General features: G+C 40.8%; 3 protein-coding genes across 20 annotated transcripts in view; 2 read left to right on the forward strand and 1 right to left on the reverse strand.

Moving 5' to 3' along the window:
* Window positions 1-5068, reverse strand: part of ZFYVE26 (zinc finger FYVE-type containing 26) — a 66848-nt gene extending 61780 nt beyond the window's left edge. For both annotated transcript variants that reach the window (XM_036254618.1, XM_036254614.1), the window contains exons 1-3: window positions 5019-5068; window positions 4250-4526; window positions 2206-2284 (exon numbers count right to left, since the gene is read on the reverse strand). In XM_036254618.1, the coding sequence (XP_036110511.1) occupies window positions 2206-2284; window positions 4250-4443 (273 nt within the window). In that variant the 5' untranslated portion in view covers window positions 4444-4526; window positions 5019-5068. The remainder of the gene's footprint in view (window positions 1-2205; window positions 2285-4249; window positions 4527-5018) is intronic.
* Window positions 5069-6247: 1179 nt separating this feature from the next.
* Window positions 6248-25144, forward strand: part of RAD51B (RAD51 paralog B) — a 547382-nt gene continuing 528485 nt past the window's right edge. For 14 of the 17 annotated variants that reach the window (XR_004960184.1, XR_004960183.1, XR_004960186.1 and 11 more), the window contains exons 1-4: window positions 8199-8209; window positions 10568-10653; window positions 11749-11862; window positions 22694-22810. Coding sequence is in view for 13 of the 17 variants with exons in the window: in XM_036267364.1 (XP_036123257.1) it covers window positions 10570-10653; window positions 11749-11862; window positions 22694-22810 (315 nt within the window). In the remaining 4 variants the exon portion in view is untranslated. Of the gene's footprint in view, window positions 6277-8198; window positions 8210-10561; window positions 10654-11748; window positions 11863-22693; window positions 22811-25144 lie in introns of those variants that run through there. The other 3 variants (XM_036267257.1, XM_036267299.1, XM_036267292.1) reach the window with 3 other exon arrangements.
* LOC118641035 (ATPase family AAA domain-containing protein 1-like) lies at window positions 16172-20591 on the forward strand. The gene is given in 3 exon segments (XM_036278155.1): window positions 16172-16275; window positions 19407-19849; window positions 19852-20591. Coding segments are annotated over 3 exon segments (1287 nt in total).

Below are 25144 nucleotides of genomic sequence, written 5' to 3' on the forward strand. Positions count from 1 at the left end.
ATTTCTAAAACAGCAAGAATTTGTTCCATGTTTCTAAGCAAAGATTTTCTTATTATAAAAGCAAGGCATGTCAATGTAGAAAAATTAGAATATACAAAGAGGCAAACAATCCCACCCCACCCCACCCCAAAGCTTCCCACTTAAAAAGAACTACTATCAATACTGTGGTCTAAGGGCATTCAGATTGTTTTCTACACATGCATCTATGCAAGCATACCAAATCTACTGTTCTCTAAACTTTTTTTTCCCACATAGCAGAGTATGAACATCTTTTCCACGTAACTGAAATTCATTTACCACATCATTTTAATAATGGCATGATATTTTACAAATAGAGGAGCCGGCCCTGTATGGTGGACATGGGAGTTTCCAGTTTTCCTCTATCAGAAGCAGCATGGCTGTGACTGTTTCTGCAGTTAAATCTTTGCACACACACTTACACATGTAGACAGAGAGCACTACAAGATAAAAGGCAGAAGGCAAAAGTGGATAAAGGAAAGGGAAAAATAGAATAACTGTTTCAACTAAATTAAAAGGGAAGCTTTCGGCAGAAGGTGGGAGACTGGAAAAGGATAGGCAGCCAGCAAGTCCCTGGAAGGTGAAAGCCACAGGTCCTTTCCCAACCTGTGAGGTTCAGCCATCAGGGCAGAAGACCAAAGAGCAGGCCATTCCCCCAACCAACCTGGAGTCAAGGATGACCACTCCCACATGTGACTGGCCTTGTAGAACTGCTCCATGAATTCACTGGAAATCTTAGTCCTTGTATAAAGTTTTAAAATTCTCTGAGGTCCTTGTTTAAAGTTTAAAAGAGTTCCACAACTGTTTAAATAACTGAGGCATTGGAGCCTTATGGACCAAATGATCTTCCCGCTGGCAGAAGCAAGAACCCTTAGTTGTGCTGAGTCAGGGATGTGAAATCCACCGCCTGACCCGATTGAGTAACTGCCCACAGAATAAGCAACCAAACAGCCATAAAGGAAGCAAATACCGTTTAGAGAGGAGAAAATTCCTCTGGTTTGATAAATTCCATGTTTGTACTAGAAATATCCTTAGTAACAATAAAACATTTTTCTTTTTCTCTTTCATGATACTATTAAATATTTTAGCTCAAGTGTTTTCTCTTTTAAATCTGAAACTATAGGCAACGCTTATGCAGGGGTTGATTATTTTTCAGTTTTGCTTCTTTCTTTCCTTTCCTCTGAGTCTTTTCATCACTTCTCCTTGCAGACAACTGGCAAAAGCCCGGATAACAAATGCATTTAGGTAAGTACTTTCTGTTCCCTTTTCACAGTTCTGTGGAGAGGGGTAGGTGTCAAGCACAACTGGAACTAAAGACAAAATTAATTCTGATGACTGAGGGGAGTAAAGAAAAAAATTAGGCTAAATTATACACATTTACAAAATAGAACTTATGGTTTCTTACTTTTAAGACCATGAAGGCAAACACCAATATCGAAGTGGAAAAAGCAGAGATGGGAACTCAAAGTTAGGGAATCTTGGTTCTAGCTCTGGTTTTGCCAGCTTTATGGTGTGACCTTGACTCTTCTGAGTCAGAGGTTCCTTAAAGTTGGAGGCTTAATACAAAATTGCCTCAGAGAAATATCTTTAATGGATATCAATTTCTGATAACTATCACATCTAAAAAGGCTTTTCATGGCAATTTTTCTTTCAGAATAAAAAAGCACTCCCTTACAAGTTCTCTTTCAGTATTAATTTCATCACTTTGTCTTTATATTTGGTAAATTATCAATCAATTCACGTGAGTTACTAAATTGCTAACTAATGAGGCTTAAATCTACAAGATTTCACTGCGCTGGACAAGTAATAAGATATTTGGAAGAACCACCAAGTTCCAGCCTAGTCCATTTGAGTATTATGAGGGTCATACCTCATTCCCTACCTTGTCACTTTCACTGAATTCTGCGAAGTTCTGTTCAGGCACAACTCTCACGATGGTATTTCACAAAACGGTATCATCTCAAATGGTAGTACATGCTAATGTATGTTAGTGAGTTAATGAATGAATTCAGGTAAGATAAGAAGACAGCAATACAAGTTTGAGCTATTCTCCCTGTTAGTACAGAGAGAGGATATGACAAACCTCACAATAAAGGAAGTAACAGACAGAAGGAAAATCTCATAATTACTGCCAAGTTGTTCTCAGTCTCGGCCTCAGGAGAAATTCTGAAATAGAAACCTACTTACCTTTTCCTGGGCAAACCATTTTTCCAGTACAAGAAGCCAGACCCAGGCTAATCTTTGAGGGTTGATGTCCTGTCCACAACTGAAAAATGTAAAAAGAAAGAATTACTATGGACTTTTTCTCTTTTGTCATCCAAGATTTACATTTCACTCAGTCTATTTTAAACCTGAACAGGCAAGACTTTCTAATGAGAAATTTTCAGATGTACATGACAGATCAATAAAACCAGAACCAGAATAGAGCTAGCAGCTTTCATGGAAAAGAAAAGAAAAAGGTCTTAATCTTACCTCCACTTCCCTATCTAGGCTTATTTATTTATTTATTATCTTTACCCAAGAATATTTTCCCATTTATTTTCAGATAAGAGTGCAAGGAAGGGGGAGAGCGAGAGACATTGATGCGAGAGAGAGACACATCAACTGGTTGCCTCCCACATGGCCCCGCCTGACCAGGGACGGGACAGAACCAAAACCAAGGTACATAATTGATTGGAATCAAACCCTCAACTCTTTGGTCTAAGGGCTGACGCTCTAACGGCTGAGCCAAACCGGCCAGGGTTATTTTTTAATATGTTTTTATTGATTTTTTTTAGAAAGAGAGTAAGGGAGGGAGAGATAGAAACATTGATCAGCCATCTCCTGCACACCCTTTACTGTTGGAGCCCGCAATCCAGGCATGTGCCCTGACTGGGAATTGAATTGGGACCTCTCAGAACATGGGACGATGCTCAATCCACTGAGCCACACTGGCCGGGCATAACCTTTATTATTTTTTAAACAAAATAAAATTACATAGGAAACCATAAAAGTAAAGCTATCCAAAGTATATTCTTGAAAGCAGAAACTGAATCAAATAGTACTAAAGAAAAAAAGGAATTTTAATTTAACTCTATGTTAAAAGGAGGGTTATAGGAATTTGTAAGCCTTTCTTTGTAGTAATTTAAATTAGATAGTTACAGGCTGGAACTCAAATTCAAGGGGAAAAAATTAAGGAAGAAAAGAGTCATTTAAGTCTCCACTCTACACAGGGTGGAGCAAAAGTATGTTTACAGATGTGAGAACATGAAACAGTTTATTCTTGTATTATTTATTAATTATTGTATTATTTTCCCTATGAACTGTAAACCTACTTTTGCCCCACCCTGTATGTGTTAATACAGTACTTAAACAATACAACAGAACTGCTAAAGTAAGGAAAAGTGAGGGAGAGACTGAACAGTACATTTAATTTCTATACCAGTAGTTATTAGCACTTATAGGAAGAATTTCATTGAAAATTTAGAGAACAGTGGTTGTCGGGGGCAAGGAGGAGTCAGAATACAAATAAGTATTCACAGGGAGTGAGGGAATTCTTTTGTGGTGATGAAACAGTTGTGTATCTTGATTACAGAGGTAGTTACATGAATATACAATGGATAAAACTGCACAGAACCACACACATAAAAATGAACGCAGATTAAAAACGGTGAAAACTGCAGGGCTGGTGTGGTCAGTGGATTGAGTTTTGTCCCATGGACTGAGAGGTCCTGGTTCATTCCCCGGTCAGGGCACAGGCCCGGTTGCAGGCTCACTCCCCAGAAGGTGGCGTGCAGGAGGGGGCTGATGATGTTTCTTTCTTAGGTGGATGTTTCTATCTTTCCCTTCCTCTCTTTCTAATAAAATCAATAAAAACATATTTTTAAAAAAAGCTTTAAGTGCATTCACTTCAATTTCATAAACAATTATAGGAGGGTTTGCTTTTTTGGAGGCAAAGAAAATATATCACAATGCAGTCCCACCATCTATTTTAATGATAATAAACAAAAAAAATGGTAGTTTCAGACACAATTTGCTGGCCAGGCTTAAACAGTTCCAAATGATAATTCAAAGCCAATACTGATTAAGTAATAGGCATGTATTAAAGAGGCAAATGTTCAGAGCATGTGAAATACACTCTTCCTGTTAATTCTTCAGAGGGTAGTTGAGTGAGGCATATTGACCAGAGCTCAAATATTGAACCTTGTGTCTCATGCCCTGTGACTGCCTGGCAGGAAGAGAGATCCCTTACCTCAGCTGATCTGGACACACCACCAGCGCCTGGAGTATGTCCTCCACCTTCTTTGGGATATCCCCTTGTGCCTGGTGTAGCTGAGGCACACATGCCTGTGCCAGCTCCCATTCTCCTCTTCGAAGGCACTCACAGAAAAATCCAAAAAGCTCCTTCTGGGAAGCAGTTTCCTCTTTTCCAAATGGATGATGCATTTTCCCAGCACAGAGTGCAGGGAGGTAGAACGAGATGAATTATGCAGATCACATGATCAATTTTCCCATTCGTGGAGCACCTTCTATAAAACAATGTACACCAGAGTAAGAAGAAATGGAAGGAGCTGTATTTAGATAAATAGCAACTACTAGCCCGACGGGGAAAGGCGCGACTTAACTTTCCTAATTATCGTTGTAAGATTGATTTGACATGCTACTATCTTTGAGAAGTTCCACCTTTCCCCAAGGGGTGGATCTCATCTCTCTGAGAGCATCCAATATTCAATGAATATTAACGTTTGTATTAACTCGGGGCGCAGACCCATAACTCCACGTTCATATTCCCTCCTAAACTTTAAATCCAGTTCGGCTCAAAATCCCCAGGTGGTCGCCTCCTTAAATATGAGAAATTCAGCAGGAACCTCCCTACTTTGCCCTCCCTTAAGGTAAAGGATTGACGATCCAGAGACGAATCTGTGTCAGAACTGCAGGGCGGTGGGGGGTTGGGGCCTAGGACGCTCCCTACAGGGGTTTTGGAGAGCCCTCCCGCCTTCCCTGGGGTGCCTTACACTCACCTGCTCCCGGTGCCCAAAGCAACAGTGCTTCCAGCGCAGCCATGTTTCAGTGGAGTCAGGTGACAGATCCCATTCGGAAGGTTGCCAGGGGGCTGGGGATTGCTGACGATTAACAGCGGCCACTCCTATTGGTCAATGGAGGGAAGATGCAAATAAAGCACCATATTTGTTTGGATCACGTGACTCCACCCCTAGGAACTGGAGAGCAAGGAGGCTCGGAAAGAGTAAATCAGCTACCTGGCTGAGGAACATTGCTTTCAGTTTGGACAGCTTCTCATCTCGACACTTTCTGTTCTGCACTCGGCGGAGCAGGTGGCCGAAAGAGCTGTGTTTCTTGATTTTATTCTTCCGCTCTCTTTTCTTCCTAGCGTTTGAAGTCACCTTTTACTGAGCTCCAATCACTGTCAGTGCTTTGCTAGGCCTTGGCGGGATACCCAGAGCAAGACCTGAATCCTCCTCCATTATTCTGTACACTTGGGCTCTCTTATAATGTCAGAACCCTGCATTCTGAATTCCCATTTTCTTCTGTTTAACTCTGTTCATTTATGTGCTCATTTACCCGACAACCATTAATTAGTGTTGTGCTAGCCTTTAGAAGCTGAATAAATTGTGGTCCCTGTCCTCAAGAAGCTCAGTCTAGTGAGGGGTGCAGGTCAATAATTAGGATAAAGTGGGCTAAATTATAAGATAGAGGTATGCACAGGGGAGATAAGAGCAAAGAATGAGCAAAAGCTTTTCTCATATGTAATATTCTGAAACTGAGAAGGTTACGTTTTGAGTAATTTTATTCAGCATTTCCCAAACTATTTCACTACCAGAGGCTGATGAAAAGCAAGCCAAAATAACCCAAAAGCTTCTTCCAAAACCTCTCCTATGATAGGTGCATTCTCTATTTCCAGAAAGCTAACATAGTTTCTCTGATTCATTAAGTAATTCTTAAGTGTAGTGACGAAAAAAAGAAAGGGGGAAAAAAAAAACTGCAAGCAAGGTTTTGCTTGCTTTCATACACTCCTTGCAGATGTTCCGCCTCTGCATATTGATGATCACTAGATCGAGAAACTGGGACTTAAGCTTTATTGTAGCGTGTGAACTACAATTCCCAGCAAGCCGCGAAGCCGACCTGGCTCTGCCTACCTCTGATTGGATGTTTCTCAGGAGCATGACCCAACCAGCGCTTCGGTTGTTGCTTTGTAGCGCTTTCCGCGGGGAATTAGGGGATAGTTGGGGGAAACTTTGAAAGTTGGATGCTGCGGACCCGGTACTGGAAAGTTTCATCTTGGGGGCAGTAGTGGGGAAGCGGGGTGCACGCATTATTTTCTGCTCCCGCTCTGAGCCCGTGGTATTGTTATGGGGGCAGCGGAGAATCTATCTTGGGTGCAGGGCACGCCCCCTTAATTCTGTAGGAATCTTAACAAGAATCCTGCCGCGGATCTGGTGGTTCCTGTCTTCCTTTGTGGGGTTGTGAGGAAGCTGGTCCTTGTTGAAAAAGCTCTTTTTAGGTGATTCTGGGGTGGTGTTTTTGCCTCTTGATGCCACCTCCTTCTTTTACTTCTGGGCAGTTTGGGGTGTCTAGGCAGGGGAGCCCGTGTTTGGGGTAAGTCTAGGGTCTGCCCGCCCTGAGGTGGTGTTGCAGAAGAGGTAGATAATAGCGTGGAATCTGGAGTCAGATCTATGGATTTGAATGCGGACTCCATCATATGCTAGCTGTTGGACTGTGGACGTTTTACAACTGAATGCCTCGTATCTTTACTCTGTAAAATGGGGTAAAACATCCGAAGCGCTTGGAACAGTGTATGGAACGTAATAAGGGCTCAATAAATATTAGCTATCATTGTTACTTAACAGTTTTCATTGAACATCCAACAGGAGGAGTTTTCTTTTCTTTATCCTCACCCGAGGACACTTTTCTATTTTTTGTTCAGATAGAGTGGGAGGGAGAGAGAGAGAAACATCTACTGAAAGGGACACATCGAGTGGCTGCCACCCACAGGACCCAACCAGGGCCGGGGATAAACTGCAACCAAGGTTCATGCCTTTAGCGGAACCAACCCGGGTCTCTCTGGACCGCAGGCCAACGCTCTAACCGGCTCTAACCGCTGAGCCAAACCGGCCAGGGCTTGCTTTCTTTTCTTGATGAGGAGGAGAGGATGCCATCTCCAGGGTTGAACCATCTTCCCTTTTTCCCCATTCACATGAGCACATGTACACACATAACAGAGCAGGAATTTACAGTCTCTGGTGGAAGAATCAGAGACCCTAACGATCCGTTGATTATGGGGCAAATATGTACAAAGTGATGAGAACATTGGAGGAGGGAATGAATTTGGTTAAAGCTTTGTGGAGGCAAGTCAGGGAGGCAGGATGGCGCTTTTCCTGACCTACTGTATACTGTTGTGGCTGGAGAGCAGGTCATGTGAGGCAGCAAATGATGCTTTGCTGAATGAATTGATAATGATAATTATTGTTAACCTTAAGCATTATGTGAAATCCTTTAACCTTCATTACATTCCTAGGGAGTAGATATTTGAATTACCCTTGTCTTACAGATGAAGAAACTAAGGATGTGGGAGGTGGAGTAACTGCCAGGAAGGTCAGGATCAAGGCCTTGCTATCTGATGTAGGAATGAAAGGGAAATGAGAAACCAATTTATGAAGGGTCTAAATCCTAAGGAGTGTGGAATTTATCCTGTGGTCTAATGGTTCCATGGGCAGTTTTTAAAGGATGAGAGTAACAAGATTGGAGCACCTTTTTAGGAAGTTACGTCTGGCAGGATTATGGCACTGGCCTGATGTTTGCAGGCCAGTTTGGTGGGTCTTCTTGTCCATAGCACATTTAAATACCAATGACAGTACTTATTGCATGACTGAAGTTATTTTGTATACTTCACATCTTTTACTGTGAGTTGCCAAAGGAAAGGGAATATGCTTAAATGAATCTTGTACCCCAGAATTTAGCAGTGTGTGCTTAATAAGTGCTTGAGGCCTTGGCCAGGTGGCTTAGTTGGTTGGAGTATCATACTGCACCAAAAGGGTTGTGAGTTCAATTTTTGTTGGGGCATGTGTTTCTGTGTGTGTGTTGGGGAGGGGAGGGGAATGGATGTTCCTCACATTGATGTCCCCCCACCCTTCTCTCCCTCTCTCACTTCACCCCACCTTCCTCTCTCTCTGGAAATCAGTAGACATATCTTCAGGTGAGAATTTAAAAAAAAAAATAATAAAATAACTGCCTGTGGAAGGAGCAAACAAATAGATTTTTTTTTTGTGTGTGTGAGGCAGTGAGTGACCAGAGGCAATATGCAATAGTCCAGACAAGTGATGGGTGTGGCCCTAATAAAGTCAGGGATAGCAGGATTGATCATTCTTAAAGTCCAGGTAGTTTGGAGTTTATAGTTCTTCTTTTTGATTGATTTTATCAGTCTAAATTGTGTCATTGCCCAGAACTACCTGATCTGTAAAGACACTAGGCAATGACATAGAACATGCTACTTAATAAATGTCCCACTGGGGAAACAAATTAATACTGACACATTCCTATTAAGAGAAATGAGAGGGATGTATTCTGTGTGGGAAGTGTGTGTGTGTGTGTGTGTGTGTGTGAGTGTGTGAGAGAGAGAGAGAGATATTTAATCTGATATACAGATATTCAGTGTGATTCAGAGAATTTGGATGTTAAATAAAAATTTGGGTCATGATATTGGAAATAAATATCTACATTCTTAGTATATATATATATATATATATATATGTATATATTTTTTTAATTTTACTTTTCTGATCATTATATTGCATGATCCCCTGGAACAATGAACAGTTTCTGTTTCTACTCTATCCAGAGAATATTTTGCCATTTCAATGAGATACACAGCCTTTCCTTTGCATATTTTTTTTTATCCTCACCCGAGGACATTTTTCGATATTTTGTTCAGACAGAGTGGGAGGGAGAGAGAGAAGGAGAAACATGGACATGAAAGGGACACATGGAGTGGTTGCCACCCACATGACCCAACCAAGGCTGGGGACAAACTGCAACCGAGGTACGTGCCCTAAGCGGGAACTGAACCCAGGTCTCTCTGGACTGCAGGCCGACGCTCTAACCACTGAGCCAAACCAGCCAGGGCTCCTTTGCATACGTTTTTAAGGGAGTCACAGTGATTCTAGTCTAGCTCTCTGAAGGCAGTTATTTCAAGAGCTTCATTTAGCCCTAGCAAGGTTCAACAAGAGTGAAATTTAATTGTATATGGGAATGTGATCAGCTAGTATAGTATTTGGGAATGTGGGCAGCTAGTATAATAAACAACAATTCAGCTTGTAAATAACACCTGGAATAATAAAATCTCATTCGATTCAGAAGATTTGCTCTGACTCATAGAACAAGAATTTAAATATGGTTATGGACTTGTATTCAAGTGCAGTGGTTAGGAGGATAGACCTCAGTATCAGACTTCCTGGGTTTGAAATCTAGAACCACCATTTACTTTTTCTGGTGATAATAGAATAGCTAAGCTTTCCAGGCTTTTGTTTTCTCATATGGAAAAATGGGGTCAATAACCTTTCTTATAGGGTGTGGAGAAGATTGAATGTGATAATTTACTGTATAGCAACAGTGCCTTGTATAGTAGTTGCTCAATAAATTATTGTTACAGTACAAATGGAAGTACAAACTTTCTAGGAGTGTCATTTCGAAATATGCCTTGAAGGTTACTTACACATCCAAATTTATAAATGTATTGAAAAATCTCAAGATGCTTTCCAAATGTCAAGTAGTATTATATTCATGTAATAAGTATCAAAGAATGGTGTGAACTGTATATTTTTATCTAGCCTTGTTTCTCTGTGTATATGTTTGACAAATAGTTTTCTCCTGTATTTAAAACATTTAGAAAGATTCTAGCCTGGCTGGTGTGGCTCAGTGGTTGAGTGTTGACCCATGGTTGCTGGTTCAATTCCCAGTCAGGGCACATGCCCAAGGTTGTGGGCCAAACCCCCAGTGGGGGGTGTGCAGGAGGCGGCCAGTCGATGTTCTCTCTCATCAATGTTTCTAGCTCTCTCTCCCTCTCCATTCCTTTCTCTCTAAAAATAAATAAGGAAAAAAAAGAAAGATTCTATAGCCTTCCTTTATTTTATCAATAATATTTTATTTTATCTTTTTATTTTTTGTTAATTCTCACCCGAGGATATTTTTCTATTGATTTTTAGATAGAGTGGAAGGAAGGGATGGGGTCAAGGGGGGCGGGGGGAGACAAACATCCATGTGAGAGAGACACATCGATTGGTTGCCTCCTGCACAACTCCGACCAGACCGGGATTGAACCTGCAATCCAGGTACATGCCCTTGTCTGTGAATCAAATCTGAGACCCTTTGGTCTGTGGGTCAATGCTCTAACCACTGAGCAACCAGCTAGGGCTTATCAATAATATTTTAAATGCTATGCATTTCATTATGCACATGGAAAATTTGAAGAATTTTTTTACTTTGTAATGTTTTGGATAGTAACCATCTATTATCACTTATGCTATTTTCTGATGTTCCCCCCCACCTGCATCTGGAGTCATGGGTAGCAAGAAATTAAGACGAGTGGGTTTATCGCCAGAGCTGTGTGACCGTCTGAACAGACATCAGATTGTTACCTGTAAGGTAAAATTTATTTAATTTTTTTAAATGAGAAACTTTAAGTACAAATTAATTTTAAGTATTTCTTATTAACTCTTAACTAAACCTGAAATGTGAAACCCTAGGTTTATAGGGAAAAAAAGGATAAATGATGGTGTTTCTCCATAGATTAATTTTGAAACCAAAATGATAAGCCATTTAGCTTATACTTATAATTCAAATATGATTTCATTTAACCTGGTTCAATATTTTCACATTTTGGGGAGAAGGATGCTCATGGCATAAGGTGAAGTACACCTGTGCCATTTATTTGAGGTTCTAGAGAAGTTTTACCTACTTAAAAGAAAATTTTTACTTACATGAGAGATATGACTCAAATGAGGAGATGTTATTCAAAATGGGTAATTCCTCTTGAAAGCAAGAGAAATTAATAGTTAGGATCATTTTCCTATTGATGGACTGAGAGAAATGTATAGAGAGGATGTTGCATTTTTAAGTATAATAGTGAAGCAAATTTCTTTTAGATTAAATGAGATTTAAGGTTTTAGATTAGGATTTAATCCTTAATATGACAGACTTTCAGAACATGCTGCAGTTTTAAATAAATTGCTTTGTGTGTTAAAGGTATTTTTGGTTCCTCTGTTATACACTTAATAATCCTCATGTTCATACTTTGAAACCTCTTAAAAGTATGAAGTTTAACATTTCATTCCATAGTCAGTTTTATTCTGTCAATTATCAAATACTTCCTCTGAATGATCTCAGGTAGCTTAAGAGGCAATGCATTTCAATCTGACACTTTCTGGGCATCTCTTTGTGCCCAGACTCTTTCAGGAACAGGTGCAATGCTCATACACACGTGAGCTGGATGCTCTGCCATGTGATGTTACTTGGTGTGTCCTCTGGTATACGCCAACTAAATAGGATAATTACAAGATAAGACTATCATATCTTTTAGTGAAGGCATATTTTGAGGGGAATGTACCATAAGGAACACATAAATCTTTGATCTGCAATAAATTTCACTTTTATCTACCATGGACAGTATCAGTTGAAACTTTCTAATTCCAAAATCTTTGTTACATATATATTTAAAATATTCTCTTTATGTCTCTTTAGGACTTTTTATGTCTTTCGCCACTGGAACTTATGAAGATCACTGGCCTTAGTTATCGAGGCGTCCATGAACTTCTGTGTGTGGTCAGCAGGGCCTGTGCTCCACAGATGCAAACGGTATATATATATTTTATTGTGATTTGATTTTGATTTTGGAATGATTCTTCATATCATTTCAAATATTTTTTTGGGATGAGGCAAAAGCAAAAACAATACATCAGAAATATTGACTTGCCCTGGCTGGTTTGGCTCAGTGGTTAGTTAGAGTGTTGGCCCGTGGACCAATGAGTCGCGGGTTCGATTCCAGCCAAGGGCACGTACCTTGGTTGTGATTCATCCCCGGGTCTGGTTGGGGTCGTGCGGAGGCAGCCTCTTGATGTGTCCCTTTCACATTGATGTTTCTCTCTCTCTCCTTCTCTCTCTTCCTTTCTCTCCTTCCCACTCTATCTGAATAAAACAATGACAGAATGTCCTCGGATGAGGATAAAAAATATATGTATATTGACTCTTACACCAGAATTAGTCTTCTAATGAGAATATATTTATGTAGTTTATAAGCTCCTGGGAGATAGTTCCTAATTATGGGAATGAGGGGACAATAGAAAGTTTTTTCTTTGTAGCTGAAGTGATATTTCAAAAGGTCATCTTTCTCTTTTTGTTTGGGTAGGATTTGTGGACCTCATGGTTAAATTATAATATACTTTTTATTTATTTTTTAACTGATTTTTAGGGAGAGAAGAAGGGAGGGGGAGAGAGAGAGATAGAAACATCAATGAGAGAGAACAGTGATTGGCCGCCTCCTGCATACCCCCACTGGGGATCGGGCCCACAACCTGGGCATGTGCCCTGACTGGGAATCGAACCAGCGACTTCTTGGTACATGGGTCAATGTTCAACCACTGAACCACACCAGCTGGGTGAAATTATAATATATTTTTAATTTTAGAATTTCTCTGTCTCTGTAATACTAACTTTTACCATTATCACTTAATGTACATTATAAAGTACATATAATAGATTTACACTTGTTTATTGATTGAAGAAATAATACTTAAAAACTTATCCTTACCCTTAAGAAGAGTCAAAGTCTTTTATAGCAAACCCTCATCAAGTTGTATTATTTTTTTCATATGTTTTGTCTCATGACTTGAGCTTTTCTAATTGTAGGTTTGATGCATGGTGGAGAAGATATTATTTTCCTAGAATAATTGTTGCCTAAAAGTCTTTCCAATGTTTTACAAATGTATTTATTTATGTGGATTATAAATTACTTTACTCTCTCATGTTGAAGTTTGAGAACCACCGAACAATAGAGTGCAGTTCTGTGAAGTAGGAAGTGTCATTTGAGACTTCTGAATCAATGGACAGAAAAGGTATTTTCTTTTGTTCAGATTTAGCTTGCGATCTAAGGAATATACCTTTTTTTTTTTTTTTATCCTCACCCGAGGACATTTGTTCATTTTTTTGTTCAGATAGAGTAGGAGGGAGAGAGAGGAAGAGAGAGAGAGAGAAACATCGACGTGAAAGGGACACATCGAGTGGCTGCCACCCGCACGACCAACCAGGGCCGGGGACAAACTGCAACCGAGGTACGGCTCCCTCAGCGGGAACCGAACCCCAGTCTCTCCCGACCGCAGGCTGATGCTCTAACCACTGAGCCAAACTGGCCAGGGCTAAGGAATATACCTTAAAGGCAGAGCAAGTAGAAGGAGAATTAGAATCAGAGGTAGAGTTTGACACTAATCTTACCTTTGTCATTGATCTCATAGCTTTGGACAGCTCACTTTGTTTTACTGGAGATAGTATGAGATGATTCTGTGACTAGATTCAAAATAACTTGTTACCATTTCAAAGGTTGGAAAGCACCAGGAAAACCTTTAACTTGACATTTGTTATTCTACTCAGTCAATATCTATGGCATATTTCTCATTAGGTAATAAGAGAGCATGGACAGGAAATTCACTTTAGTTTCCACTTACATCACCACTTCAGCTGCAATTTCAAGATTTCATCTTTCTCGCCCTGGCTGATGTTGTTCAGTGGTTAGAGCATTGGCCCACAGACTGAAGGGTCACGGGCTTGATTTCTGGTCAAGGGCATGTATCTGGATTGCAGGTTTGATTCCCAGCCCTGGTCAGGGTCGTGCAGGAGGCAACCAGTCGATGTGCCTCTCTCACACCGATGTTTCTCTCTCTTCCCTTCATTCCCTCCCTTCCACTCTCTAAAAATCAGTGGAAAAAATATCCTTGGGTGAGAATTAAAAAAAAAGAATTACTCTTTTTTGCTGTACATTCACTCTTGTAGCATTCTTTAGATTTTAGTCCTGCTTTAACATTGGCTTAGCCTTAGTTCATTCCTTTAAGAAAGATTTTTTTTGCCTATTTATTTATTCAGTCATTTATTCTTTCCACCAATATTTATTGAGTGCCAGCCACATGTCAGGTACTTTGTCAGGTACTGGGAATATTGTAGCGAACACGACTGATAAGTTCCTGCCTTCCTGTAGCTTATAGTGTAGTGGGAGAAGTCAGACATTAAACAAATAATTACCTAAATATTTAGTTAATTGTAGTAGTGATAAGTCCTATAAAGGAAAAGTTCAAGGAGCTTTGAAACTTAATAACAGGGGACATTACTTAATTTGGGGAAGGGCTCCCACAGAGAAGCAACACTTTAGGCTAAAACCTGAGGGATGAATAGAGAGAGAAGCACAGGAGCTGGGAAGGGAGGTGAGCAGGGAAGAGTTCAACAGGAGTGCGGCTAGCAAAAGGCTCTGTAAAGAGAAGCTGCATGGTGCTTGCATGGCCACGCTGCTGTGAATGGAATGTAGCAGCGAGGAAGACAGTGGCAGGAGGTGAAGTCAGCTAAGTAAGCAGGAGTCAGACAACGTTAAGGATCTTGACCTTTATTCTGGGAGCAATGAGAAGCCATAAAAGGGTGTAATCTAATATGTGTTTTAGAAACTCAGTCTTGACCACAGACAAGTAAGTGATTGAAAAGGAGCAAGAAAATATTTGTGAAGAATAGTTAGATATCTATTAATATATTCCAGACAGAAAGTGATTCTGACACAGATTATTAGTGTGGTGTTAATACAGATGGTATAATGTCAATTAATATGAGAGATATTGAGGAGGTAGAATGAATTGGATTTGTTCATTGTCTTTGGGTTGTGGTGAGTACAGTAAACCTTGCTATAACGGACTAATTCTGGTAAGGGGGTTGTCTATTAAAGTTGAAAGTCATTTATATAATAAAGTGCGTTTTCTGAATGCATATGTTAAAAAATTGACAAATTAGTTTACCTGTTTTTGCTTATGTAGACACGTTTGTGTAATTAAAATTAAATATGTATGAAAAGTCTAATTTCACAGATAAGTTTTCTACATGTATTACTGTAATTTTAAATTTATACTGAATAGGTCTAGTAAATCTGTGTTCTCACCAGTCACCTTGAGTAAACAGATGCACACGGCTGGTGCGTGGCTTAGTGCAGGTGGAAACATCTGCCTGCACATGTTAAAACTACTACAGAAAGTCACGCCATGTGACAACAGAACAAATTACTGCAAACCATGTGGTGTGATCACGTGCTAATCATGCGCCGAACATTGTTTATGAGCAGTGACTCTTGGATTTAAGTAGACTATAGTTGTAGATATGTAATATTTACTTACGTCAGTGAAATTACTACAGTGTTTTGTTCAACATATGGCTTATTTGCTAAAATGTGTTAAAAGTAGCAGTGAATTAATAACAAAAATAACCTGTTAATTTATTTTATTTTTATTAAAAAAGTTTTTGTATTTATTGATTTCAGAAGAGAGAAGAAGGGAGAGGGAGAGAGAGACAGAAACATCAATGAAAGAGGACACTGATTGGCTGCCTCCTGCATGCCCCCCACTGGTCATCGGGCCCACAACCTGGGCACGTGCCCTGACTGGGAATTGAACCGGCAACCTCTTGGTACATGGGTCGATGTTCAACCACTGAGCCACACCAGCCGGGCCCTGTTAATTTAATTCTAAGCAAATCTTGTTTAAAAACATTTTAAATTTAACAGGATGTTAATTTTCACATATGGCATATGGACCGGAAATTTTGTGTTTAATCTGAAGTTCGTTAAATTGAGGTCCACAGAATGGAGGGTTTACTGTACAGGAAAGTGTCAAATGATTCTTGATTTTTTTGCTTTGAGAAACTGGGTGGTACCATTTCCCGAGATAAGGAATACTAGAAGAGGATCAGGTTAGACCATGAATTCAGTTTAGTACTTGTTGAAATGCGGGTGCTTGTGAAACACTGAGCAGAGATGTGAGGTAGGCTGTTAAATAGGGAGGGGCAAAAGTAGGTTTACAGTTGTTTGTATGGAAAATAATATAAGAATTAATAAATAATACAAGAATAAACTCTGTGTTTTGTGGACATGAAGCATGGAGGAGAGGTCTGCACCAGAAGTATGCATTTGGGAGTCCTCACTGTAAATATGGTAGTCAAAGCCATGGGAATGGAAGAGCAGTTGCCTAGCAAGTAAATACAGTAAGAAGATAAGTATACCCCAGACCAAGCCCTGAGTGACGCCAACATTTAAGGATGAGCTTAGGCTCATGGTCAAGATGGCAGCGTAGGTAAACTCGGTATCGTGTCCTCCCACAACCACATCAAAGTTACAACTAAACTACAGAACAACCATCATTCAAAACTGCCTGAAATCAAGCTGAATGGAAGTCCTACTGCATCGAGTCTGGTAGGAGGGCGGAGGCATGATGGGCTGGCCCCACACCCACATGTGGCGGATAAAAATCAGGAGGACACCTCAGCTGGGAAAGTCCTCCCTGAAGACTGAGGGGTCCCAGTCCCACACCAGGCATCCCGCTCAGGGTTCCAGTGCCAGGAAGAGAAGTCCCCATCACTTCTGGCTGGAAAAACCAGCGGGAACTGAGGCTCAGGGAGGCTGAGGCAGCTGGAGCCCTAGGCTGCTCCTTAAAGGGCCCGCGCACGGACTTATCGGACTCTCTCCCTCTGAGCTTGGAGGAGAGGCAGCTCGAGGGGCGCCAGAGACATACAGGGAAGAACTGAGCTGTTTGGCACTGGTGCGAGGGCTGGAAAGGGGGCTTTCTCTGCGACAAACTTGCTGTTGGAGGCCTTTGTTCCTTTGGTGAGCCCTTCCCTGGGGCGGCAGACAGCGGCCCTATCTGGGACTCCAGCAACCTGGCTCACACTGGTAGCTCCGCCCTGGTGATTCCTTGAGGCCCCGCCCCACCCAACTTTCAGGCCCACCCAAGCTGTTGCCAGTTGCTTCACCATAGGATTGGCCTGTCTTGGATCCTGCTTCAGGTTGTCCTAAATTCTTTCAAACAAGCAGCATCTGGTCTCAGCTAGCCCTATACCTCCCGTTAAGTAATACACAGAACAAGCACAGGGAGGCAGCCAAAATGAGGAGACAAAGAAACAGGTCCCAAATGAAATAACAGAACAAAACCCCAAGAAAAGAACTAAGCAAAATGGAGATAAGCAACCTAACAGATGCTGAGTTCACAATATTGCTTATAAGGATGCTCAGTGAACTTAGTGAGAACCTCAGCGAACTTAGTGAGGGCCTCAAGAGCATAAAAAAAAGGACCAGTCAGAAATCATGGATTCACAGTCAGAAATGAAGGAGGCATTAACTGAAATAAAGAATAATTTACATAGATTCAATAGTAGAGTAGGTAAATCCAAGAAGCAAACCATTGATTTGGAATATAAAGAAGCAAAAACACCCAATCAGAACAGTAAAAAGAAAAAAGAATCCAAAAAAATGAGGAGAGTGTAAGGAGCCTCTGGGACAACTTCAAGTGTGCCAACATTCGCATCTTGGGGGTGCCAGAAGGAGAAGAGAGAGAACAAGAAATCCAAAACCTGTTTGAAACGATAATGGCAGAAAACTTCCCTAACTTGGTGAAGGAAACAGACATACAAATCCAGGAAGCACAGAGAGTCCCAAACAAGATGAACTCCAAGAGGCCCACACCAAGACACATCATCATCAAAATGCAAAAGATTCAAGACAAAGAATCTTTTTTTTTTTTATCCTCACCCGAGGACATTTTTCCATTTTTTGTTCAGGTAGAGTAGGAGGGGGAGAGAGGAACAGAGAGAGAGAGAAACATCGACGTGAAGGGACACATCGAGTGGCTGCGACCCGCACGACCAACCAGGGCCGGGGACAAACTGCAACCGAGGTACATGCCCTTAGCGGGAACCGAACCCGGGTCTCTCGGGACCGCAGGCCGACGCTCTAACCGCTGAGCCAAACCGGCCAGGGCAAGACAAAGAATCTTAAAAGCAGCAAGAGAAAAGCAGCTAGTTACCTACAAGGGAGTTTCCATAAGGCTGTCAGCTGATTTCTCAAAAGAAACTTTGCGGGCCAGAAGGGAGTGGCAAGAAATATTCAGAGTGATGAAAAGCAAGAACCTACAACCAAGATTACTCTATCCTGCAAAGCTGTCATTTAGAATTGATGGCCATATAAAGAGTTTCCCAGACAAGAAAAAGTTAAAGGAGTTAATCACCACCAAACTGTTATTATATGAAATGATGAAGGGTCATTTTGAAGAAAAAGATAAAATATATGAACAAACAAAATGGCAATGAATACATATCTATCAACAATGGAATCTACAAACAAAACGAACAGGCAGAACAGAAACATTCTCATAGATACAGAGAACATTTTGTTGGTTGCCAGATGGGAGGGGGAGCTGGGGGAATGGGTGAAAAAGGTGAAGGGATTAAGAAGTACAAATTCATTGCTAGACTTACAAACCTGAAAAGGAAAGGGGTTGGGGGGTGGGAAGAAATAAACCAAAGAACTTATATGCATAACCAATGGACACAGACCATAGTGTGGGAAAAGGCGGGAGGGGGGCGGGAGTGGGGAGGAGGGGGTCATTGGGGCAAAAATGAGGAACATCTGTAATGCATTCAACAATAAAGGTTTAAAAAAAAAAAAAGAAAAGGCCCTGGCCGGTTTGGCTTAGCGGTTAGAGCGTCGGCCTGCGGTCCCGAGAGACCCGGGTTCGGTTCCCGCTAAGGGCATGTACCTCGGTTGCAGTTTGTCCCCGGCCCTGGTTGGTCGTGCGGGTGGCAGCCACTCGATGTGTCCCTTCACGTCGATGTTTCTCTCTCTCTCTCTTCCTCTCTCTCCCTCCCTCTCTATCTGAACAAAAAATGTCCTCGGGTGAGGATAAAAAAAAAAAAGAAAAGTAAAAAAAAATAAAATAAAAAAAAATAAAGATGAGCTTAGACAATAAGGAATCTGAGAGGAAGCAACCACCAAAGTAGAAGAAAAGCTGGTGGAATGTCATATCACAGTATTACTCTGTCTCATTTGTGCATATACTGTTATTTCTAGAGTCTTGGTTTGTTTTTTTTTAGTTCATTTGTTTTATATACTTTTGAGAGTCACCAAATATATTATTCTAGTGATTATACTTATAGTTGCAAATGAAGTACTTTAATGCTGACAGATTGGGCTGCCTTTACATGTTTGATAAAGTATCTCCACGTCCATGTTGCCTGATGATGGATGTGGACAATATTCACATATTTCTAAATCAGATGCAAGCCACACAGCTTTGACCGTAGCTTTTCTGATTATTTTATGTGCCTCAATATAGCCTTAAAAAATTTGTGGTCTTCCTGTGTGAGACTCGGGTAACTGTCAAGATAGTATATGCTGAAGCCCTTTCTCGTCCCTTGAGTTGGAATGAAGTTGTTGGATGAATTTTCCCTTTGACAATATTTGGTGCAGTAACATACTTTACAACCAAAGGGATGGTAGATGCAGTTGATCCAACCAGAAAGCAAAAGGTAGAAGCTCAGAAACAGGCGGAAAAGTTAATGAAGCAAATGGGTGTGAAAAATGTGAAACTTTCAGGACATGAAATGAGTTTTGCTGCTCACCTTGTAGACCCGCTTAACATGCATGTTACGTGGAGTGGTATAGCAGGGTTAGATGATGTTGTCATGGATCTGAAAGACCCTGTCATCTTACCTATCAAGAAGAAACACTTGTTTGAAAATTCCAGGCTTCTGCAGCCCCCAAAAGGTATTCTTCTCTATGGCCTCCGGGCTGTGGTAAAACATTGATTGCCAAGGCTACAGCCAGAGAAGCAGGCTGTCTGTTTATTTACCTTCAGCCTTCAACACTGACAGATAAGTGGTATGGAGAATCTCAGAAATTAGCTGCTGCTGTTTTTTCCCTTGCCATAAAGCTACAGCCTTCCATCATCTTTATAGAAGAAATAGACTCCTGTCTACGAAACCGTTCAAGTTCTGACCATGAAGCTACAGCCATGATGAAAGCTCAGTTTATGAGTCTCTGGGATGGGTTGGATACTGATCACAGCTGCCGGGCCATAGTGATGGGAACTACTCATCGCCCTCAGGATCTCGACTCAGCTCTAATGAGAAGAATGCCTACAAGATTTCATATCAGTCAGCCTGCTCTGAAACAAAGAGAAGCAATCCTGAAACTCATCTCGAGGAATGAAAATGTGGGTAGGCATGTGGACCTGCTAGAAGCTGCCCAGGAAACTGATGGGTTTTCAGGAAGTGACCTAAAAGAGATGTGTCCAGGTGCTGCCCTTCTCCATGTCAGGGAAGATGTTAATTCAGAGGAAAGCCACGACGAGAATGAAATTCAGCCTGTGCAACAACAGGACCTGCATCGGGCAATTGAAAAGATGAAGAAATCAAAGGATGCAGCATTTCAGAATGTTTTAACACGTTTGTTTATGTTAAGAGTAAAGGTCATTTGTACAGGTCAGCGTGACCTGGTTTGGTGGCCCTGTTATCATTAGTGGAGGTAGAATGGAAGGAGCGTTCTTTAAACAGCGGGGGCGTTGAATGACACTGGTTTTATACTCTGAGTTCTAAGTTACTGAGATGTAGTTGTTACACAAAAGGTATTACCACTTGTCAGATACCATGAGGGTGAACAATTTAATCCAGCCTGCCTGTGGGTGCTCGTGTTTGACCTTTTAGGCCATATGTTGCAGCCTTATAGCATCTAAGCTGGTCTTAACAGGTGATCCGTTGAGTCATTAGTGAGAAATGGAGACGTGGTAAGTGCTGCTTTCTAGTGTATGTGTGTATTAAATGTATATATTCACACATTTTATTTATTTATTTTGTACATGTGCCCCTAGTGGGAAGTGAACCTGGGACTCTCTGATCCGCAGGCCCATGCTCCAAACACTGAGCCATACCAGCCAGGGCTATTCACACATTTTATGTTAACAATCTGTAGATATGTTTGAATACAAAGACTTTTTTTTTTTTTTTTTACCTAAACTACTGAATCAAAAAGTACCAAATACTATATAGCGAAACTAAGATTGAAGGTTGTGTCTAAAAGGTACAATGATTCAGCCATTTTCAGTTGTCACTTGTTTTAGCTTTTTAAAAAGTCTGAGTGTTCTCTGCAGTTGAATAATTGGAGTCAGCCACATCTGAATATTCAGTTGTTCAATTATTATAGTTATCAGAATGACCAAATAACAATACTTGTTCAGAGAGCAGCATTGAATGGTTTTCAGGCAGTTGTGTGATCAATCAACACCCATTTCACCTTTCCGCAAGCACGCTGAGGCATTTTTAAATCGATATACATGAAGGTGATTGAAAGCCATTTGAAAGAATGGCTTTGAAAAACTTCAGTGCCATACAATACATGTGTGTGACTTCCCCTTTCTTCGTTTACTGTTACATTGTTCTGTTGTAACCATGTTTTTAAATGTTATTTTAAAGTTATATGTTCTTTATGGTCAAATACAATTTGGTCATCAAAAATAAAATGATAATTTAAAAGAAAAAATATCTGTGGTAATCCATGATTTAACTGAAATAAGAATTCAATAGGTAAGGTTAGAGAAGAGTGGGCACATTTATGGCTCATAAATATTAATATGTTGGTCTTCCTCACAGAGGCAGAAAAGCCTTGGATTTGAGACATAGATTTATTAAATTATAAACTTTGTAAGTGGGTAGAAACTGTGTCTGTTAAGTTTACCATTGTATTCCCAGAGCCAATCATAGTATATGGCAGCAGTAGGCACTCTAATTTATTGAATGAATGCATTTTTATGGCTTGATTTCATTCATAAAAATGAAATTTTTAATGGTAGAGACTCCAAGGTGCAGGTGTTCTTATACATTACTAGTGGGCATGTAATCACATTAATCACATCTGCAAAGGTAAGTTTTCCAAATAAGGTGGCAGTCACAGGTTCCAAGGATTGGACGTGGATATTTCGCAGCCTGCCACACCTGCCTTCTAGCTATTCCTCACAAACCAACTCGGTTTGAAGTGACACCTTGATCACATCTCTCTGTTGCCCTCGGCATAAACTCCAAACTTCAACAAGGTTCTTTGTGATTTGGCCCCTGCTTATTTCTCTCGCCTTATCTCTTTCCATACCACAACCACACTCCATCTTTCAACCATTCTGCACACATTCTTTATTTTTGGTAGTTTCTATTTGTTGTCGACCTTTCTTTCCACATTCTCCCTTCAGCAGGAACGTGCACATCTCTTTGCCCGTCTAAGAGCTAGTTCAGATTTTAGTTTAGTCTAGCTCTTCTGTGAAGTCTTCCTGGATCACAAAATCCAGGGGAGGTGCACTGTCTTTATGTCTCCACTTTCCTTACCACAGTATCTCTTATTAATTGTATAGTAACTGCCCAGAGTCTAGGCCTAATAGTTGACTATAAGTACTGTGAGGGTAGGGGCTCTGTGTGTTAAATCATATCCCCATAATCTAGCTCAGTTCCTGGCAAAGAGTAAATATTTGTTGAAAAAATTAGAGAGGATAAAAAGATGGAATTGGTGTTCTAACTGCTAAAGTTTGAGGTTTCTGAATAGATATGGAGGTTGAAAGAAGTTAATCTTTTTCTCGTTCAGGCTTATGAGATAAAAGCTCAGAGGTCTGCTGCCCTCTCGCCAGCATTCTTATCTACAAGCCTTTCTGCTTTGGACGAAGCCCTGCGTGGTGGTGTAGCTCGTGGATCCATCACAGAGGTAAAGGAGACTCTTTCCAAACCTTTCCCAGTAACCTATTACTTTCAGAGCCAGGGGAAAAAGTTTAGTTAAAAAAAACACATTCTTTCATGAATAGTAATCTGAATTACGTTATAAGCACCTCAGGACATGGTTCTCTATCAGTGTCTAGTATAGTTGTTCTGCAAAAAGATGTTAAAAAATAATTCTTGTTGCCCTGGCCTGTTTGGCTCAGTGGTTGGAACGCGTTCAATTCCTGGTCAAGGGCATATACCTGGGTTGCAGGTTTGATCTCTGGCCCTGGTTGGGGTGCATTTAGGAGGCAACCAATTGATGTATCTTTCTCATATTGATGTTTCTCTCTTTCTCTCTCTCTCTCCCTCCTTCCTTTCCTTCCACTCTCTCTAAAAATCAATGGAAAAAATATCCTTGGGAGAGGATTAACAAAACAAACAAACAAAAATCCTTGTTGATTGACTGGTCTGCTTTGGTTGCTGTTTGAAAGTGATCATCACTTAGAAAGTGATGAATATTATAAAATAATATTAAACAATATGGGGAAATTATAAAAGGATCACTACTTAGTGTATTAGGGAGGAAAATTTGAAATTTTTTTTTTTAATCCTCACTTGAGGATAATTTTCTATTTATCTTCAAATAGAATGAGAGGGGAGAGAGAGAGAAACATCCATGTGAGACGGACGCATCAACTGGCTGCCTCCTGTACGACCCCGACCAGGGCTGGGGACGTACTGCAACCGAGATACATGCCCTTGCCAGAATTGAACCCGTGACCAATGGGCTGACGCTCTAACTGCTGAGCCAAGCTGGCCAGGGCAAAAATTTAAAGTTTTATTAACATGTGGGCAAATTATAGTATTAAACAGAAATGAGCTGTTTTTACTTCCTTGTGGATAGAATTTGGTTGCAAGTGATAGGTATTAGTTATATATTGTTACATAACAAATGACCTCAAAACTAAGTGGCTTAAAACAACACAAAAACCCTTACTGATTTTGTTTCCTTGGGAATGGCGTATCGTAGCTTGGTGATCTTCATGAGGAATGCTGTATCTGGGGGCTTGATGTGGCGGGAGGATATTTCCAAGGGGCTCACTCATGACTGGCAAGTTGGTGCTGCTTGTTGATGGAGCTCACAGTTCCTTCCCAAGCCGGCTCTCCACAAGCTACGTGAGTCTTCTTGTGACGTGAAGGCTGATTTGCTGCAGGATGTGTGATCCAAATGAAGGCAAGATGGAAGTGGCCCTGCCTTTGATGATTTAACTGTGGGAGTTACATCATTACTTCTGCCATACTGTCTTCAGTAGGAGTGTCAGTAAGTCCAGCCTGTGTTCAAGGACAGGGAAATTAGGCTCTATGATTTGAAAGAGGTGTCACGATAGCATTTGAGGACATTTAGAAACCACCACTGCCCAGGCCGGCTTAGCTCAGTGGTTAGAGCATCAGCCCGTGGACCAAAGAGCCTCAGGTTTGATTCTGGTCAAGGACATGTGCCTCAGTTGCAGTTCAGTTCCTGGCCCTGGTTGGGGTTGTGTGTGGGGCGACCAATCGAAGTGTCTCTCAATGTCAATGTTTCTCTCTCTCTCTCTCCCCCTCTCGTGCACCCTCTCTCCCACTCTATCTGAAGATAAGTGGAAAAATATCCTTGGGTAAGGATTTAAAAAAAAACCTACCACAGTTCTTTTTCTTGAAAATTGCATTGGTGTGTTCACTGGTCCTGATGTGGTGAATCGATAGACTATATTTACCAATACATTCCTGAAAGACTTCTTGCCTGAGTTCCAGGGGTATAGATTTAAACAAACTTCTAAACAAGAGCCGACTTTTACATTCTGATAGTCATATATTTTACTGTAACCTTTTTCCTTGAATAAACCTTATCTTGCCCGGCTGGTGCGGCTCAGTGGTTAAGCGACGACCCATGCACCAGGAGGTCGCCATTCAATTCTCGGTCAGGGCACGTGCCCAGGTTGTGGGCCAAATCCCCAGTGGAAGGCATGCAGGAGACAGCCAATCGATATTCTCTCTCATTGATGTTTCTCTCTCTCCCTCTCCTTTCCTCTCTCTTTCAAATAAAAAAAAAATTCTTTTTAAACAAAACAAACAAACAAAAACATTATCTTATTTCCTGTCTTCCAAGAAAGATTTAAAAATGTGTGTGTACTATGGCCAGTATTTCCTATTAGATAGTTGGTAAACCAATGAATGAGAGGCGTCCGCGTAATTGTAAAAAAAAGAAAAATTTAGAACCTGCTGTTGCGGAGTACTGCCACCAGATGGTGCCAGATTTCTATTTTATATAATAATTTTGTGATTTAGTTGGATCTTTGTAACA

The sequence above is a fragment of the Molossus molossus genome, unplaced genomic scaffold, assembly GCF_014108415.1.
Source record: "Molossus molossus isolate mMolMol1 unplaced genomic scaffold, mMolMol1.p scaffold_m16_p_1, whole genome shotgun sequence".
Taxonomy (NCBI): Eukaryota; Metazoa; Chordata; class Mammalia; order Chiroptera; family Molossidae; genus Molossus; species Molossus molossus.